The sequence below is a fragment of the Bufo bufo genome, chromosome 5 (genome assembly GCF_905171765.1).
Source record: "Bufo bufo chromosome 5, aBufBuf1.1, whole genome shotgun sequence".
In the NCBI taxonomy this organism is placed as follows: domain Eukaryota; kingdom Metazoa; phylum Chordata; class Amphibia; order Anura; family Bufonidae; genus Bufo; species Bufo bufo.
Genome location: NC_053393.1, coordinates 511,863,597 through 511,880,809, shown reverse-complemented (window position 1 = coordinate 511,880,809; position 17,213 = coordinate 511,863,597). Strand labels below are relative to the sequence as shown.

General features: G+C 43.9%; 1 protein-coding gene across 3 annotated transcripts in view; it reads left to right on the top strand.

Moving 5' to 3' along the window:
• Positions 1–17,213, top strand: part of SPAG6 (sperm associated antigen 6) — a 154,125-nt gene that overhangs the window by 67,582 nt on the left and 69,330 nt on the right. For all 3 annotated transcript variants that reach the window (XM_040434426.1, XM_040434427.1, XM_040434428.1), the window contains one exon: positions 9,385–9,568. In XM_040434426.1, the coding sequence (XP_040290360.1) occupies positions 9,385–9,568 (184 nt within the window). The remainder of the gene's footprint in view (positions 1–9,384; positions 9,569–17,213) is intronic.

Here is a 17,213-nt window from a genome sequence, read left to right as displayed (position 1 = left end):
TTTATATGGGGCAGCACGATGTGCTGCCCGTATCAGGAATTGCAGATCTGCACTTCCGGTTCCGCAATTCCGTTCCCGAAAAAAAAATAGAACATGTCCTATTCTTGCCCGAAATTGCATTTTCTATTAAGTGCCGGCAGAACGCACATTGCCGATGTCCGTGTTTTGCGGATCCGCAAAACATACACGGAAGTGCGAATGGACCCTTACATCGATGGGTATGTGTACTGTCTATGGAAAATTTGGATAGCACATGTCCGTGAAAAACAGAAATGTGAGCGAGGCCTCAGGAAAGATTCAGCAGAAAGTTTTATTCCATTTAGGGCTCATTCAGACGGCCGTATGCTATCCGCAAAAATGCGGATCCGTTTTTTTGCGGATTAGATGCTGACCCATTCACTTCTATGGGGCCCTTTTCTATTCCACAGTTCCGCAAAAAAAATGAAACGTGTCCTATACTTGTCCGTGAAAATCAGGACATGGCCCCATTGAAGTCTATGGGTCTGCAAAAATACTGAATGCTATCCGTTTTTTTGCAGATCCGTTTTTTGCGGATCCGCAAAAAAACGGATAGCATTCAGTATTTTTGCGGACAGCATACGGCCGTCTGAGCCCTTACACTGTTTTGTAAAAATTGCAAATGCGTAGCTGAAAACGGCGCCCATAGTGAACAGAGCAGTTAGGCGTTTCCTTTTGGGAGCAAAGTGGGTCATTTATCAAACTGGTGTAAAGTAGAACTGGCTTAGTTTCCCATAGCAACCAATCAGATTCTGCCTTTCATTTTCCAAAGGAGCTGTCAGAAATTAAAGGTGGAATTTGATAAGTTGCCCCCCTACCCCCCAAAGTTTAATCTGAATTGTGAGGGGAAAATCCTTCTAGTGAATACCCATTTTAGAACACAGTCTTGTTTTTAGCATTGTCGTTTTTAATTTCTTTATAGCACTCAAAGATGTGTTTTCTGACAGAGTTCCAAAACCCCTACAGAGTCCAATATTAAAATCCTGTCTGTCTGCAGCCACCACTAGGGGGAGCTTTCTGCACACTGTTCTGAGCCCAGGGCATAAATTGTGTACAGACATCTGCGAAGCCCCCCTAGTGATGGCTGCAGGCCACTGGTATTTTATTCCCAGCATTATTATCAGTGGGGGTCTAACTTCTGGGACCCTCTCCGATATGAAGAACAGAGGGCAGATATCCCTCAGGCATCTGTTGTGCACAGCGATGCTCCTGACCACAAATTAGCTGAACTGTATCACCACTCCATTCAAGTGAATAGTACAGCGGGTGTACTTTTTGGGCTGGAGTGTTGCTAAGTGAATATCCTAAAAGGATCATGGGGGCCAGAAGTCACGGCATATCCTAGTAATATTTTAGAAACCGCGATTTATATTGAGAATTCCAATTCCGATCATGAGTGCCCTGTATGTACGACTGTACTCCCATACACTTGCAGGCTAGACCTGGCCAAGCTTGTGTGCATTCTTTGTGGAGAGGGCAGTAAGCTTCTGCCAAAGTCTGACGGTGGCTGCTTATCTTCCCCTGAGAACTGAAGGATCACTCCAAACCTCACCCCTGACATCTGTCAGCAGAGGAGCGTTGGGGGACCCCCAATACACATTGAAGGATTGACAGATATCTTCAATATGGAACTAAATGCATAATGTGGCAAAGGTAAGAGAGAACTGCCTATTGTTGTCCTAGCTGGCTCTAATTATTAAAAATCAGTGGGCAATAAATAGTTGAAAGGGGTTGTCCCATGAATAATATACAGTTTTCAAACCAGCACCTGAATCTGAATACTTGCATGTAATTAAAAATGTATTGTAGCTACTGAGTTATTCAATGAAATCTATCTGTAGAGCGCCACCTGCTGTTTGCTAGTTTTCTAATTTCTGTGTCCTGCTGACTGAGATGGACGCACGCACTCAGTTCCATCCTTCAGCTGCAAGAGAAAGGACACTCCCTCTGAGAAAGGACACTCCCTCTGAGAAAGGACACTCCCTCTGAGAAAGGACACTCCCTCTGAGAAAGGACACTCCCTCTGAGAAAGGACACTCCCTCTGAGAAAGGACACTCCCTCTGAGAAAGGACACTCCCTCTGAGAAAGGACACTCCCTCTGAGAAAGGACACTCCCTCTGAGAAAGGACACTCCCTCTGAGCTGCCAGCGAGAAATTGGAGCAATGAATGGGGAGATCTGTGTGTAGTACAGCGCTGGTTGTAGCTTTGTTAGAAAGAGGTTGTCATGTACTAAATTGTGTAATTTTTCATTTTTACATTAATCATGGGATAACCCCTTTAAGCTGATATGCATGGCCTGCTTTATATTTGCTGGTGGGGTGATATTACCTGTTTTTTATGCAGTTTTTTATTTTATTTTTAATCTAAAGAAGTACCTGTCCTTTTATACTGTCTGCCCTTTTCATGAGCTGCCGAGCCTGTGTGCATAGATTATGCCTAGATATACATGATACATTTGTGTCCAGAACAGAACTAATATTGATCTGTACACATGTACTTCCCCTGGATGCAAGAAGATCTCCATTTACTGACGGCAAACAGATATATTTAACATGGCAGGGAAATACAAAAGCTGCATAGGCTTTTCATTATACAATGAGACTGCTCTATTTCCCGTAAGACCAGAACCCTCCTTTAATAACTTTCGGTTGCTCCCTAGAGAGCCGTTGCACTGTACACAGAGTGCTCATAGGTGACGAGGTCCGACAATACCACGAACCCGCACGGTTATCTGGTGGGAGTTCGCTGAGCTGCTTATGTTGATTTGGCTGCCAAAAAGCCGACTGCAGATTCTGCGGTTGCTAATTGTGGTAAGGTAGTTGGACAAGCTGAAGATTTCTAGTAGCTGCCATCAGTTCTTACTCACAGCTTCTTATTGCATCTGGGCATAACTGTGTAGTTAAAGATCCCGGCTCCCAAGTAAATCATGCAGTAATGGCATCCCGTGCACATGGAGGTCCAGATGCTCGGTGCAGAAATCTGCCTCGTGTGTAGGACGCTTGTCATCTTTGTATCTTTTGGTCTCAGGAGGTGAATGAGAGACTCTCGGGGAGACAAAATGCAAACATTTCCTGGAGGGATTTGCATTGCGCGAATTGATAAGTCATGACTAATTACTTTAAGTTGCCAAGTTCTAACCTTGACAAAATACCCCCCATTATTTCCCTGCAAGCTGCACGTTTATGGCTTGTGCTATTAAAGAGCCATGCCACCCTTTACACACGGAGGCGATCAGCATTTATATGTAAATGTGGTCTATACAGCTCATTTTCATGAGTGTGATAGAGGTTCATGTGGCTTGAAGCTGTCATGCCCTGCTGCAAATGCTGTTCCTAGCCGTCGCCTAACCAACCATGACTTTGCTTGAAACCATATGTAATAGTATCGCACTGTAGATAATCTATAGACGCTATACAAATATAATATTCATGATTTTCTGTATCAGAACTTTGTAGCTTCAAGCAAAACTACATTATTCCTGCCTTGTAAGTGGCCTGGCGCTGAGATGTAAATGAAACATCTGCACCCCTTCTAGAAAAAGATGTAATGAGCGTGGTTGAGCACCTGGACCTCAGGTGTAGAGATCTCCCGTATCTCCATCCACGTGTATGACCACCTCCTGTCTGCATTGCTGGTTCAGTGTAGAATGCATGCAGACAACTCCCAGGGCCTTGCACCGATAGGATGTGGAGGGGTCTGGGAAGATGTCACCTGCCTACCTCCACCTACATAGTATGGCACCACCTGGTGTTAATAGTGTATATCAATGTGAACATCCACCCAATGAGCATGCTTGGTCAGGAAGGAGCAGAATCTCTAGCTGGATGTAAGTAGGGACTATATTGTCAGAAAAGATTAGCCGCAGCGCCAAGGAGGACACGTGGAAGCAAAAATAAATAAAAAAATAAATAAATAAATAAAGATCCTGAGAGAGGATTAAAATGTTGTACTGACATAGGTGAATAAACACCATTTTGTTTCACTGGATTCCTGGAGTGCCGCTGATTTCGTTTTTGGTTCCTTGTTAAGGTCGTATATACGCTGGCACCAGCATGATTTAATACTGTGGAGAGTGTACCCCCTTTGTCTTGTGTGATGTTCATGGTGCCTACTATCATCAGGTACTCGTATAGTCTGATGACCACCAAAAAATGGACCCCTGCTGTAACAACGTTACCTGCTGAGTCCCAGCCACAGAAGAAGTGTAGTAAGTCACATTTACATGCGCTGAGTGAGCAGGCAATTATCGGCAAGGGCCCGTTCCTTCCTGATAACTGCCTGCTCCTCAGTAGAGGAAAGAGCTACATCTACAAGCAGCATTCATCTCCTCACGCTAGTGGCATTGCTTGACCTTAGGCCTCATGCACACGACTGTTCCGTTTTTTGCGGTCCGCAAAAAACGGAAGCCGCCTGTATGCCTTCCGCAATTTACGATACGGACGGCCAATTGTAGAAATGCCTATTCTTGTCTGCAAAATGGACAAGAATAGGACATGTTCTATTTTTTTATTTTTTTTTGCGGGGCCATGGAATGGAGCAACGGATGCGGACAGCACATGGAGTGCTGTCCGCATCTTTTGCAGCCCCATTGAAGTGAATGGGTCCGCATCCGAGCCGCAAAAACGGCGGCTCGGATGCGGACCCAAACAACGGCCGTGTGCATGAGGCCTTATACAGATTCATTGTTTCTGGGCAGCAGATCGCTGTCTACAAAGCACAATCTGCTGCCTGGAAATGATGATTTAGGGGTCCGCATTGGACAGGAGCATTCATAGAACGTTAATCCCTGATAATTGCCCTGTGTAAACCCGCCAAAAATTGTGGCAGTAAGTGCAACAAGGAAATTGGGAATAGCAAATTGTGCATTAGTCCTTATGTATATGGTGCAGGCCCACCGTAAAAGTAGAGAAGTTATTGTCGAATTTTTAACTTAAGCCATCGATCGAGACCGTTGTAATTCTCACCATCAACACAAAAGCAGGCATTAAACGTGCAAAGCAGCTTAGCTGTCAGGAACGCTGGCTCAGCAATTTTTGGAAGCAGAAAATATTGAACATATGAACTCAGACAGTTAGCATATCTGCATTGTAACAAGATCAGCCTTGTTTTATTCCTCGCTCCGAGTGTTTTGGATGCTGAGACAAAGAAGCAATTGAAATGAAACATGAACTTTGTATAATCATTTGGTGGAAGTGGAGAGAGCAGCAGGAGAAAGAAATCACTGAGCGTTCTCCAAAGACGAAAGATCACTAGACAAATAGTGTTCCTAGCAGGGACAACGTGTGGACGTAGATATTTTCGTTAGTATCTAATGGCGATTTGTGGCGCGCCTGAAGAAGCCTTATGTTACAATGTAATTGCCCTGCTCAGGCCTGCGTCCTGTGTAAAGCAGATTACTGCGTGCTCAAACATTTCCAAATGAGCAGCTTGTGGTTTTCTCCTGTTTGGTTGGGTTAACCATCCATTTAACAGAATGTACAGATGTAATTCATGGGTAAAAGAGGATTGTGTGTTTTTTTGGTTTGTTTTTTTTTCCCCCCTGCGCTATGAAGAAGCAGGTAGGAAGATAACAATCCTAAGGCTGGGTTCACACGAGCGTGTCCGGATGCGTCCCGATGTATTGTGGCAAACCAATGTGTTTTGCACGCGCGTGATAAAAAACCAACTGTGGTACCCAGACCCGAACTTCTTCACAGAAGTTCGTGTTTGGGTTCGGTGTTGTGTAGATGTTATTATTTTCCCTTATAACATGGTTATAAGGGAAAATAATAGAATTCTGAAAACAGAATGCTTAGTAGGTGATCAATTGAGGGTTAAAAAAATATATATAATTAACTCTCCTTCTCCTCTTGATCGCGTAGTTACCGGTCTCTACTTCTTTAATGATGAGCTGTGGGCTAAAGGACCTGTGGTAACATCACATCACATGCTCCTATCACATGGTCCATCACCACGGTGATGGACCATGTGATAGGAGCATGTGATGTGACGTCACCACAGGTCCTTTAGCCCACAGCTCATCATTAAAGAAATAAAGAAGAGACCGGGAACTACGCGATCAAGAGGAGAAGGTGAGTTAAAAAATATATATTTTTTAACCCTCAATTGATCACCTACTAAGCATTCTGTATTCAGAATGCTATTATTTTCCCTTTATAACCATGTTATAAAGGGAAAATAATACAGTGAATAGACTGTCCCCAAGCAACCATGCGTGAAAATCGCACCGCATCCGCTCTTGCTTGCGGAAGCTTGCGATTTTCACGCAACCCCATTCACTTCTATGGGGCCTGCGTTGCGTGAAAAACGCAGAATATAGAGCATGCTGCGATATTAACGCAACGCACAAGTGATGCGTGAAAATCACCGCTCATCTGAACAGCCCCATTGAAATGAATGGGTCGGGATTCAGTGCGGGTGCAATACGTTCACCTACTGCATTGCACCCGCGCGGAAATCTCGCCCGTGTGAGCGCAGCCTAAGAATCATGGGTGACGTTATTACAGCAATAGTGAGATTAGACATGAATAATAATATATAGGCTGAAATGTATGGAATATCAGTGCACTGTGCTTACAAAAATGTTACTCATTGAATCATAGGAAGTAAGCAGCTCTTGACTAAATACTGTTTGTAGCTAGGGAATAATATTTTATGTATATAATATATTAATATAATATATATTGAAATGTATAATTATAATATATTTCTGTAACTGTCAGTTAAGAGGGTTAAACAAGCATGTCCCCCTGTAAATATAAGTTCACAGCTGGCTTCTGGGAAAGCTGGGTAATGACCAATATGCTAAATAGCAGCCTGGAATTTAAGGCTACATGCACACGACCGCGCCATGTTTTGTGGTCTGCAAATTGCAGATCTGCAAAACACAGATGCCTTCCATGTGCGTTCCGCAATTAGCGGAATGGAACAGGCTGCCCATTATGGAAATTCCTATTCTTGTCCGCAAAACGGATAAGAATAGGGCATGTTTTATTTATTTATTTTGTGGGGCCATGGAACAAAGCAACGGATGCGGACAGCACACGGAGTGTTGTCTGCATGTTTTGCGGCCCAATTGAAGTATATGGGTCCGCATCCGAGCCGCAAAAGATGCACTTCGGATACAGACCCAAACTGTTGCATGGATGAGGCCTTTACATTTCAAGATCTCACCTGTTAGAGGGGTTGACCCAATTTATCACCTGTCTACCATATTCCCAACCCCTGCCCCCTCGCCCCCAAGAGAACAAGGACCCCATGTCCCCTTAAGAATAAAGGGACCGTCAAGCTTCTTTGATCTTTGACAGCACCGTAGAGTTTAAATGGAGCGACAGTATGTATTCTCGGAGCTCTATGCAGACATAGGACACAAGACGTTTCCACCGATCAGACACATGTCACCCATCCTGTGTAAGTTTTATTCTGGGAAAGCCCTTTAGTATAGGGAGGCCCTCTGTTTAGGACTCTGATCTTTTATCTAAATGAGAAAGCAGTTGCTGCAGTCTCTTGCTCTGGAGGACTTGGCACATCATGGCATTCCACTGACAGCCCATTGATTTCAATGAGAACTGTGCGATGCTTCTTTTCCCCTGTGGCGGCGCTGCAGGCAAATCTGATCACTTGCTGCATTACAGCTGTTCGCTGGGGGTTCAGCGGAGGGACACTCTGTGGTCCGCTTATTCCCAGTCCTGGGAGTAAGACTATAATGTCCTGTTCTTTGTAAAGACTTTAGCATGCACATTTGCAGTACATTGAAGAGAATAAAGGTGCTCATACACCTCCCTAACTGACTGCCATCTCTTCTGACTCCCCTATGCTTGTATGTACTTAGATTGTGAGCCCCATTGGGGACATCATGATGCCAATGTCTGTAAAGAGCTGTGGAATATGTCAGTGCTATATAAGTGCCTAAAATAAATAAATATTTTCAAGGCGGAGAGAGGAGAAAGCCAGGAAAGCAAAAGTGAAACAAAATTTAGTTTTTCAGATCCTTCCTTCCCCTGACATCATCTGTTTTGGAGTCAGGAGCTCACTATATACATTAGCCCTGATGCACACGACCATATCCGTTTTGCACTCCGCAGGTCATGGATACCGCTTGTGTGCGCGCCTCGTATTTCCCCGTTCTGTGCGTCCCACACTATTGTATAAATGCCTATACTTGTCCGCTCTAGAATAGGTCATCAGTATCTTATTGGTGGGGGTCCAACAACCTGGGATACCAGCCGAGCAGCTATTTAAGAAGGCACTGATGCTGCTGTGAGCGCTGCGGCCTTCTCTGGACTCGCCAAGCACAGCTCTGTACATTGTATAGTGGCTGTGCTTTGTATCGCAGCTCAGCCCCATTCACTTCTATAGGGCTGAGCTGCTTCTAGGCCTCGTGACCGATGAATGTGAGGTCATTAGCCTAGGAAGAACTGGAGAAGGTCATGGTGCTAGTGCAAGCGCCGCTACCTTCTCAAACAGCTGATCAGCAGGGGTCTTGGGTGTCGGAACCCCCACCAATCAGATACTGATGACCTATTAAAGTTTTGGAAAACCCCTCTGTTGTTTTCTACAGAGCCATAACAGGAGCCTGTACGACAACGCACAGAGGCTATACAGGTGAAACTCAATTATTTTTTTATATTGTGCAAAGTTCATTTATTTCAGTAATGAAAAGGTGAAACTAACCTATGAGACAGACTCATTACAGGCAAAGCGAGATATTTCAAGCCTTTATTTGTTAGAATTTGGATGATTATGGCTTACCGCTTATGAAATCCCCAAAGTCACAATCTCGGGTTCCCTTTGCTCAGGGGATATGGATTAATTAGCTGACTAGAGTGCGACACTTTGAGCCGAGAATATTGAACCTTTTTCACAATATTCAAATTTTAAGTTGCATTACTGAAATAAATGAACTTTTGCACGATATTCAAATTTCACATGTATGTGTCTGTACCAAAGAGACATGCCGCCTCCATACAATATGCTCTGTCATGGGATTTTTCCACTGCCACAATGCTCCCGCAATTTGCCCAAAAATGGCGGCATCGTGCAGTTTACCGCGAAACAGGATGATTATCAACTGCTATTTGCCTGCAAAATGGCGCCACCATTAACAATCAGTTTGGCAGTCCTTCCAGTTTGCAGTACACATTGTGGCCACTCTGAGTGAACTCACGCCTACAGAAATATAGTAACAAAGTTGTATAATCGATGGGGAAAAAAATGTAGAAAAAATGATAGAAAACATTTTGCCCTCTGTTGTTCCACATGTTTTGTCCTCTGGTCTTCCACAAATTAAATGCCCCCAAATGCAGACTGGGAAGAAGCAGCTTGTATGTTACATAATCATGTTAATTTGTCTTCCTTCCAACAGCGCTTCTATAAGAAAGCCGCAGCATTTGTGCTCCGAGCAGTTGGCAAACATTCCCCTCAGCTAGCTCAGTCAGTGGTGGATTGTGGAGCGGTGGATGCGCTGGTCGTCTGCCTAGAAGACTTTGACCCTGGGGTAAAGGAAGCTGCTGCCTGGGCTCTCGGCTACATCGCCCGACATAACGCAGGTATGCGTCCAGTAAGGGTATTACTTGTATAATTAAGATTAAGTTGCTTGTAAAGTGTTCCTATAGTTACACAGTGATTCACAGCAGACCCGGCCGCTGCTATTTAACATAATGATGGGATTTGCTCAGCCACACCAGTATGCATGTTCTTTATCAGAGGCTAAAGCTGTGAAGATGGTCATAAATACCAACATGAAGGCTGGAGAATTGTATAATAAAATCTAACGCATCCGGTTACGCTTGGCTAGAAATGACTAGAGCGGTTATATTATATTATATCTATCCACATACTGCAACACAAAAGAGCAAACTGAAAATGCAGTGCAAACTACAGGCAGCAGGTTATAGAGGAGCAAATACAATGGATATAAAGTTTTATGGGAAAAGATTCAGTAAAAATATATTAATTTAAACCACTGCTCATTCTATGCTTAGTAGTCATGTGGGCAGTCCTATCAGTGGCTGAGACCTAACTCTGCCTGACTAAGGCTACTTTCACACTATATTTTCTGTCGAAGGGTCTCAATACCGGGGAAAAAAAACGCTTCCGTTTTGTCCCCATTCATTGTCAATGGGGACAAAACGTAACTGAACAGAACAGAATGCTCCAAAATGCATTCCGTTCCGTTCTCATACCGGAGAGCAAACCGGAGTCATGACCCACAATGCAAGGCAATGGGGACGGATCCGTTTTCTGACACAATAGAAAACGGATCCGTCCCCCATTGACTTTCAATGGAGTTCATGACGGATCCGTCTTGGCTGTGTTACAGATAATACAACCAGATCCATTCATAACGGATGCAGATGGTTGTATTATCAGTAACGGACGGTAAGTCGATGAGTCTGTAATAAAAATAAAAAAAAGATGCAACATGGATGCCAAAATACTTATTGTCGCGGCATGAGGACCTAAGCGTAGAAAGAGCTGAGGTTTAATTCAATAAATTTTGCAGTTTTACTGAGTCTTCTTGCATAAATAAAACCTCAATCTGCTCAGCTCCTTCTGCTCTGTAACATTCTTGGGGTCATTTATTAAGCCAGGTTTTTCTTTTTTCTATTTTCATTTTTTACGCTTTTTTTTTTTTTGTGTACATTTTGCTTCTAATTTATGATGGGACATGTGCCTCGTTATAAATTGGGTGCATGTTTGGTAGTCCATGAACCTGCTGGAAAATCTACTTTTTCAACAACTTTTATGCCTTTTTCCTGGACGAAAAATCTGGAAATTTGCTGGGCCATTTTATATATATATATATATATATATATATATATATATATATATATATATATATATAATTTTTTTATATATTCATTATTATTTTTTTAATACTAGGTTTAATGTTTTTGTGTATTATCCCTATGTATGACTGGTTTAGTTGGAGTTGCATTGCTGTCCTGTGTTTACTCCATGTCCTACCTGGTTTTACTAGGTTAAGAAAACATGACCGACAGCATCAGCCAGACATGATGTAGACGCTGTGGAAAATCCACAGCATTTGCAGTAGCAAAAAAGTGGATGAGGTTTTAGAATAAAATCTCACCCACATGATGCGAAGAATATCTGCACCGTAATCTTCATATAATGTGACATTTTACGTCTGCAGCATGTCAATGTATACTGCAGATATGTCCCGAAAATGTCACTCTTTGCAATACAGAGGATAAAATCTGCCGCAAATCAGCAGCAGTTTTGCACCAAAATGTGCAGAAAAGGTGTGGTGATTTGGTGCAGATTTGTGGCAGATAACGCTGCAGGTTTTCTTCTGTGGTAAATCAGAAGCGGGCCTGCTATATGCGTGACTGTACGCCACAGGTGTATTGCCAGGATATTCCATTGCTTTATGATCCTGTTATATGTGCACTTGGCAGCTGAAGGCATCCGTGTTGGTCCCATGTTCATATGTGTCCGCATTGCTGAGAATGATGATTTAATATATGCAAATAAGCCTCTAGGAGCAACGGGGGCGTTGCCGTTACACTGAGAGGCTCTTCTCTCTCTGCAACTGCCGCGCCCTCTGCACTTTGATAGGGCCAGGCAGTGAAAACTTGATCAGACCTGCACTTGTCAATCAAAAGTGCAGTGGGTGCAGCAGTTGCAGAGAGAGCAGAGCCTCTAGGTGTAATGACAACGCCCCCGTTGCTCCTAGAGGATCATTTGCATATATTAAAACCTCATTTTTCTCAGCAATGCGGACACATATGAACATGGGACCAACACAGATGCCTTCAGCTGCCAGGTGCACATGTAACAGGTCAGCCACTGTCATAGGTACAAATCTCTAAACTTTTCTTTTGATTTCTTTTTGAACACAGGTTTGGATTTTATTTTTATTTTTTTGTGGGGGAGGGGTTGTAAATTAATTTTCTTCTCCACAACTCCTCAGCAGATTACAATGGAAGGTATTCAGTCTGGGAGGATGTTCAGTCTCTATCTAATGGAAGACTACAGCTGTAAATCCATCGGGCTAGCACAGCTGATGGACTGCAGAAGTGGTTTCCTTGGGCAGAGGGTTTACTCGGATATGAATTTTACAAGTAACAGAGGGATTACACTAAATCTCGTTTGTGCAGTTGCAGGGATAAAAAACCTGTTGCTCTCTACAGTCGGGCTGTGGGTATTTATGGTAATCTGTGGCTTTTCAGAATTGCTGTGCCTCAGTTCAGAGGTCAGAGAATGTGATTATATCCTTGTGTGATACAGCATTCTGAAACTCTCCAGAGGTCCTACACCTGTGCGAGCCGACCGTACCCACTAAAGGAGCTGGCTCCATGCCAGCAAACGCGGCACAAGCAGAAGGACTTGTTAATACGACCAACATAAGGGGAAATTATTTCACTCTATGGAAAAAAAATAAACCACACAAAGGCTTGGGTTCACGAAAAAAATAAATGAAAAGGGCTCATTTGCAGGTCTGCTTGAGATTATATATACACATATATACATATGGGAATGTAGAACATAGTCTGGAAGGTTTGGGGGAAAAAAAGCTTTAAAAGGGGTTGTCCCACGAAAAAATATTCTACAGCTTTCAAACCAGCACCTGGATCTGAATACTTTTATAATTGCCTGTAATTAAAAATTTTGCATAGCCACTGAGTTATTCAATAAAATGTATCTGTATAGTGCCACCTGCTGTTTGTTCTTTTTCTTCTTTCTTTGTCCGGCTCACTAAGATGGCCGCACATGCCTCCTGAGTTGTCATAGGTAGAGAGCACCAGCAAAAGAGACGCGCCCCCTCTGAGCTGCAGCAAAAGAGACGCGCCCCCCCCTGAGCTGCAGCAAAAGAGGCGCGCCTCCCCCCTGAGCTGCAGCAAAAGAGGCGCGCCTCCCCCCTGAGCTGCAGCAAAAGAGGCGCGCCTCCCCCCTGAGCTGCAGCAAAAGAGGCGCGCCTCCCCCCTGAGCTGCAGCAAAAGAGGCGCGCCTCCCCCCTGAGCTGCAGCAAAAGAGGCGCGCCTCCCCCCTGAGCTGCAGCAAAAGAGGCGCGCCTCCCCCCTGAGCTGCAGCAAAAGAGGCGCGCCTCCCCCCTGAGCTGCAGCAAAAGAGGCGCGCCTCCCCCCTGAGCTGCAGCAAAAGAGGCGCGCCTCCCCCCTGAGCTGCAGCAAAAGAGGCGCGCCTCCCCCCTGAGCTGCAGCAAAAGAGGCGCGCCTCCCCCCTGAGCTGCAGCAAAAGAGGCGCGCCTCCCCCCTGAGCTGCAGCAAAAGAGGCGCGCCTCCCCCCTGAGCTGCAGCAAAAGAGGCGCGCCTCCCCCCTGAGCTGCAGCAAAAGAGGCGCGCCTCCCCCCTGAGCTGCAGCAAAAGAGGCGCGCCTCCCCCCTGAGCTGCCAGCTTGATATAAATCTAGCAGAGCAATGAATGGGGAGATCTCTGGATCCATGTGAGGTACAGGGCTGGTTCTAGCTTTGTTAGAAAGAGATCGTCATGTGCTATATTGATGTCTGGTTCTCATTTTTTACTTTAATCATGCGATAACCCATCTAATGGACAGTACTGTGGAGTTTGTATGTTCTTCCTGCGTTTTTGTGGGTTTCCTCCGGGTACTTTGGTTTCCACCCACACTCCAAAGACAAACTGATAGGGAATCTGGATTTTGGACTGCGGGTAATGACAACAAATAGGTATTGAATTCCTGGTACAGTAATACATAGTATATACTAACTGGTCACATGAACACAGAAGATTTACATTATTTTTTTTTTTACATGAGTGGTTAAAATAAGCCTCATAATCCACATGCATATAAGGCTATGTTCATCTCATGTTAAAGGGGTTGTACAATGGGATACATTTATTATTTTTTATTATATTTTTTTTTTAGGAATTGGAGCAGAATAGGTTAAAAAATTTTTTTTTTTTTTTTTTTAAAGAAGTATTACTTGCCTCCCCGATCCCCCGCCACTGGTATCTACTATCTGGTCCACTTGACACATGGAGGAGACTAATCAAGATCGATGCTTTCTGTGCCTGCCTTGATATGCCCTGTGCTGCTGGAAGATCTGACTAATATGCGATGAGGAGCAGGCCTAGTCGTAAATTAGGCACATCCTCCGGCAGTCCGTGCACCTACACAGAAATCTACACCAGCTCTCAGCTGCCATCGATTTCTGGCTTCATTTGCACCCGAAAACTGGCCCAAATGAAGTTAAATTTGTTGCAGCAGCTGACTACGCCCCATTCTCTTTGCCATGCCCCTTTCTGAATGGTGGCGAGGACGGCATACAAACCTCCACTTGCGACTGTATTTGCAAAAGTCGCATTTAAAAAGTCGGAAAAGCGCAGTTTGCAACTTGACACCACTTTTCTGGCGCAAACTAGATGATTACTTTCCCCCATGGTGCTGCTCAGCCAGTTGCTGACTCGCGCAGATCATGGTCGCAGCCAATTGATTGGATTAGTGAGCATTTCCTGCTCCCTTTCTAAAAAGTTTTATTCTTCTGTACAACCCTTCTGTCTGAGTTACCGTATGTCAGCGTATACTCCAGTGGAAGGCTGTGACGTACCCCTGCACTCCCAGCACTCCTAAATTGTGCAAGTCCATATCAGGGTGGATTTGATTTAAATCAAAATGATTTAAATCACGATTTAAATCACTAGTCAGTAAGGCTTGATTTAAATCATAGTTTTTTACATAAAGACTAATTCTTGCTGGTATAACTTATAATATGCAAGTAGATGAAGATTTTTAGAATAACTTTTCATATTAGTTTGATTAGGTTGATTCTGCATTTATACGTTTGTAGAAGTTAGGATTAAGGTATTTTTCTCAACTCTGTTCATGTTCTAACCTTTTTGCTGTGAAGAAGAGGCATGTGATCTCTGCTGAGTCAACTTCAGTTTTGAGAACTGCAAAAGTAAACCAAGCATCTGTGATAATATCTTGTAGGCAGAGAAACTGCCCAATAATCTTACAAAAACCTCTGGAAGAGCATGACAATGTGAATGGATTAATGGAATTTATTTACCAAAAATATTACACACATAGAAACATAGAATGTGTCGGCAGATAAGAACCATTCGGCCCAGCTAGTCTGCCCATTATATCTGAGTACTATGGATAGCCCCTGGCCCTATCTTATATGAAGGATGGCCTTATGCCTATCCCATGCATGCTTAAACTCCTTCACTGTATTTGCAGCTACCACTTCTGCAGGAAGGCTATTCCATGCATGCACTACTCTCTCAGGATAATGTAATACTTCCTGATGTTACTTTTAAACCTTTGCCCTCTAATTTAAAACTATGTCCTCTTGTAGCAGTTTTTCTTCTTTTAAATATTCTCTCCTCTTTTACCTTGTTGATTCCCTTTATGTATTTAAAAGTTTCTATTCATATCCCCTCTGTCTCGTCTTTCTTCCAAGCTATACATGTTAAAGGGATTCTGTCACCAGGTTTGACCCCTGTCAGCTAAACATATGCTGATGTTCAGGGCGTCTTCACGATTCCTAATGTGGGCTTCTAAATGTCATCTGTGGGCTTATTTAGCTAAACAGCTATTACTAACCTGTCAGTCAAACAAATAAGGTGCCCAAGGGGATGTTAATGGGTGCAAGATGCCCGCCGCACCCACCGCCGTTCGTGCCCAGCACTGCCTTTCCGGACTGCTGCGCCGCCTCCTAATCCTCTGTGCCGCCTCTCGCTCTCCCTCCCCCCCCCCCCCCCCCCTCTCCTGCTGTAAGATCTCGCGCATACAGGGGTTGAGCGAAGTGCCGGCGCATGCGCACTTTGCTGTAAGAAGCCAAATGGAGAAGTCCGCACGGGCGCATCAGGCAGAGCCCTGTGTGCAAGCGCGAGATCTTACAGCAGAAGGAGGGGGGAGGGAGGGAGAGCGAGAGGCGGCACAGAGGATTAGGAGGCGGCGCAGAAGTCTGGAAAGGCAGCGCTGGGCACGAACCTCAGTGGGTGCGGCGGGCATCTTGCACCCATTAACATCCCCTTGGGCACCTTATTTGTTTGACTGACAGGTTAGTAAAAGCTGTTTTTTAGCTAAATAAGCCCACAGATGACATTTATAAGCCCACATTAGGAATCGTGAAGACGCTCTGAACATCAGCATATGTTTAGCTGACAGGGGTCAAACCTAGTGACAGAATCCCTTTAAGGTCCTTTAATCTTTCCTGGTAAGTTTTATCCTGCAATCCATGTACTAGTTTAGTAGCTCTTCTCTGAACTCTCTCTAAAGTATCAATATCCTTCTGGAGATATGGTCTCCAGTACTGAGCACAATACTCCAAATGAGGTCTCACTAGTGCTCTGTAGAGCGGCATGAGCACCTCCCTCTTTCTACTGGTAATGCCTCTCCCTATACACCCAAGCATTCTGCTAGCATTTCCTGCTGCTCTATGACATTGTCTGCCTACCTTTAAGTCTTCTGAAATAATGACCCCTAAATCCCTTTCCTCACACACCGATGTTAGGACTGTATCACTGATTTTATATTCTGCTCTTGGGTTTTTACGCCCCAGGTGCATTATCTTGCACTTATCAACATTAAATTTTAGTTGCCAGATTTTTGACCATTCCTCTAGTTTTCCTAAATCCTTTTCCATTTGGTGTATCCCTCCAGGAACATCAACCCTGTTACAAATCTTTGTGTCATCAGCAAAAAGACACACCTTACCATCAAGGCCTTCTGCAATTTCGCTGATAAAGATATTAAACAATATGGGTCCCAAAACTGATCCCTGAGGTACCCCACTGGTAACAAGACCATTGTCTGAATATACTCCATTGACTACAACCCTCTGTTGTCTGTCCCTCAGCCACTGCCTAATCCATTCAACAATATGGGAGTCCACGTACAGCCTTATTCTACATAATTAAAAAACTAATCTTTATTTCATGATGGAATAGCCTTTGGATGGTAATATATTTTCCTCAAAAAGCATTTTATATAAAACTGATTTTAAATCCCAAAAATCTGATATTTTTTTTTTATTTAAAAAAAAATAATCTTAGATTTTTATCCACCCTGGTCCATATACAACGCTACAGCTAAGAAGCATTTTTCAAGCATGCACGAAACGTCTGAGAAGTGCTGCCTCTTCGTGTTTTGCTGGACTCGACATTGTGGGTGAATTGGACCAAACACTCGGAGGCATGGTTCCTCCCACATTGTATCTTTGGAAGTGCTGTCCACATGTACAGT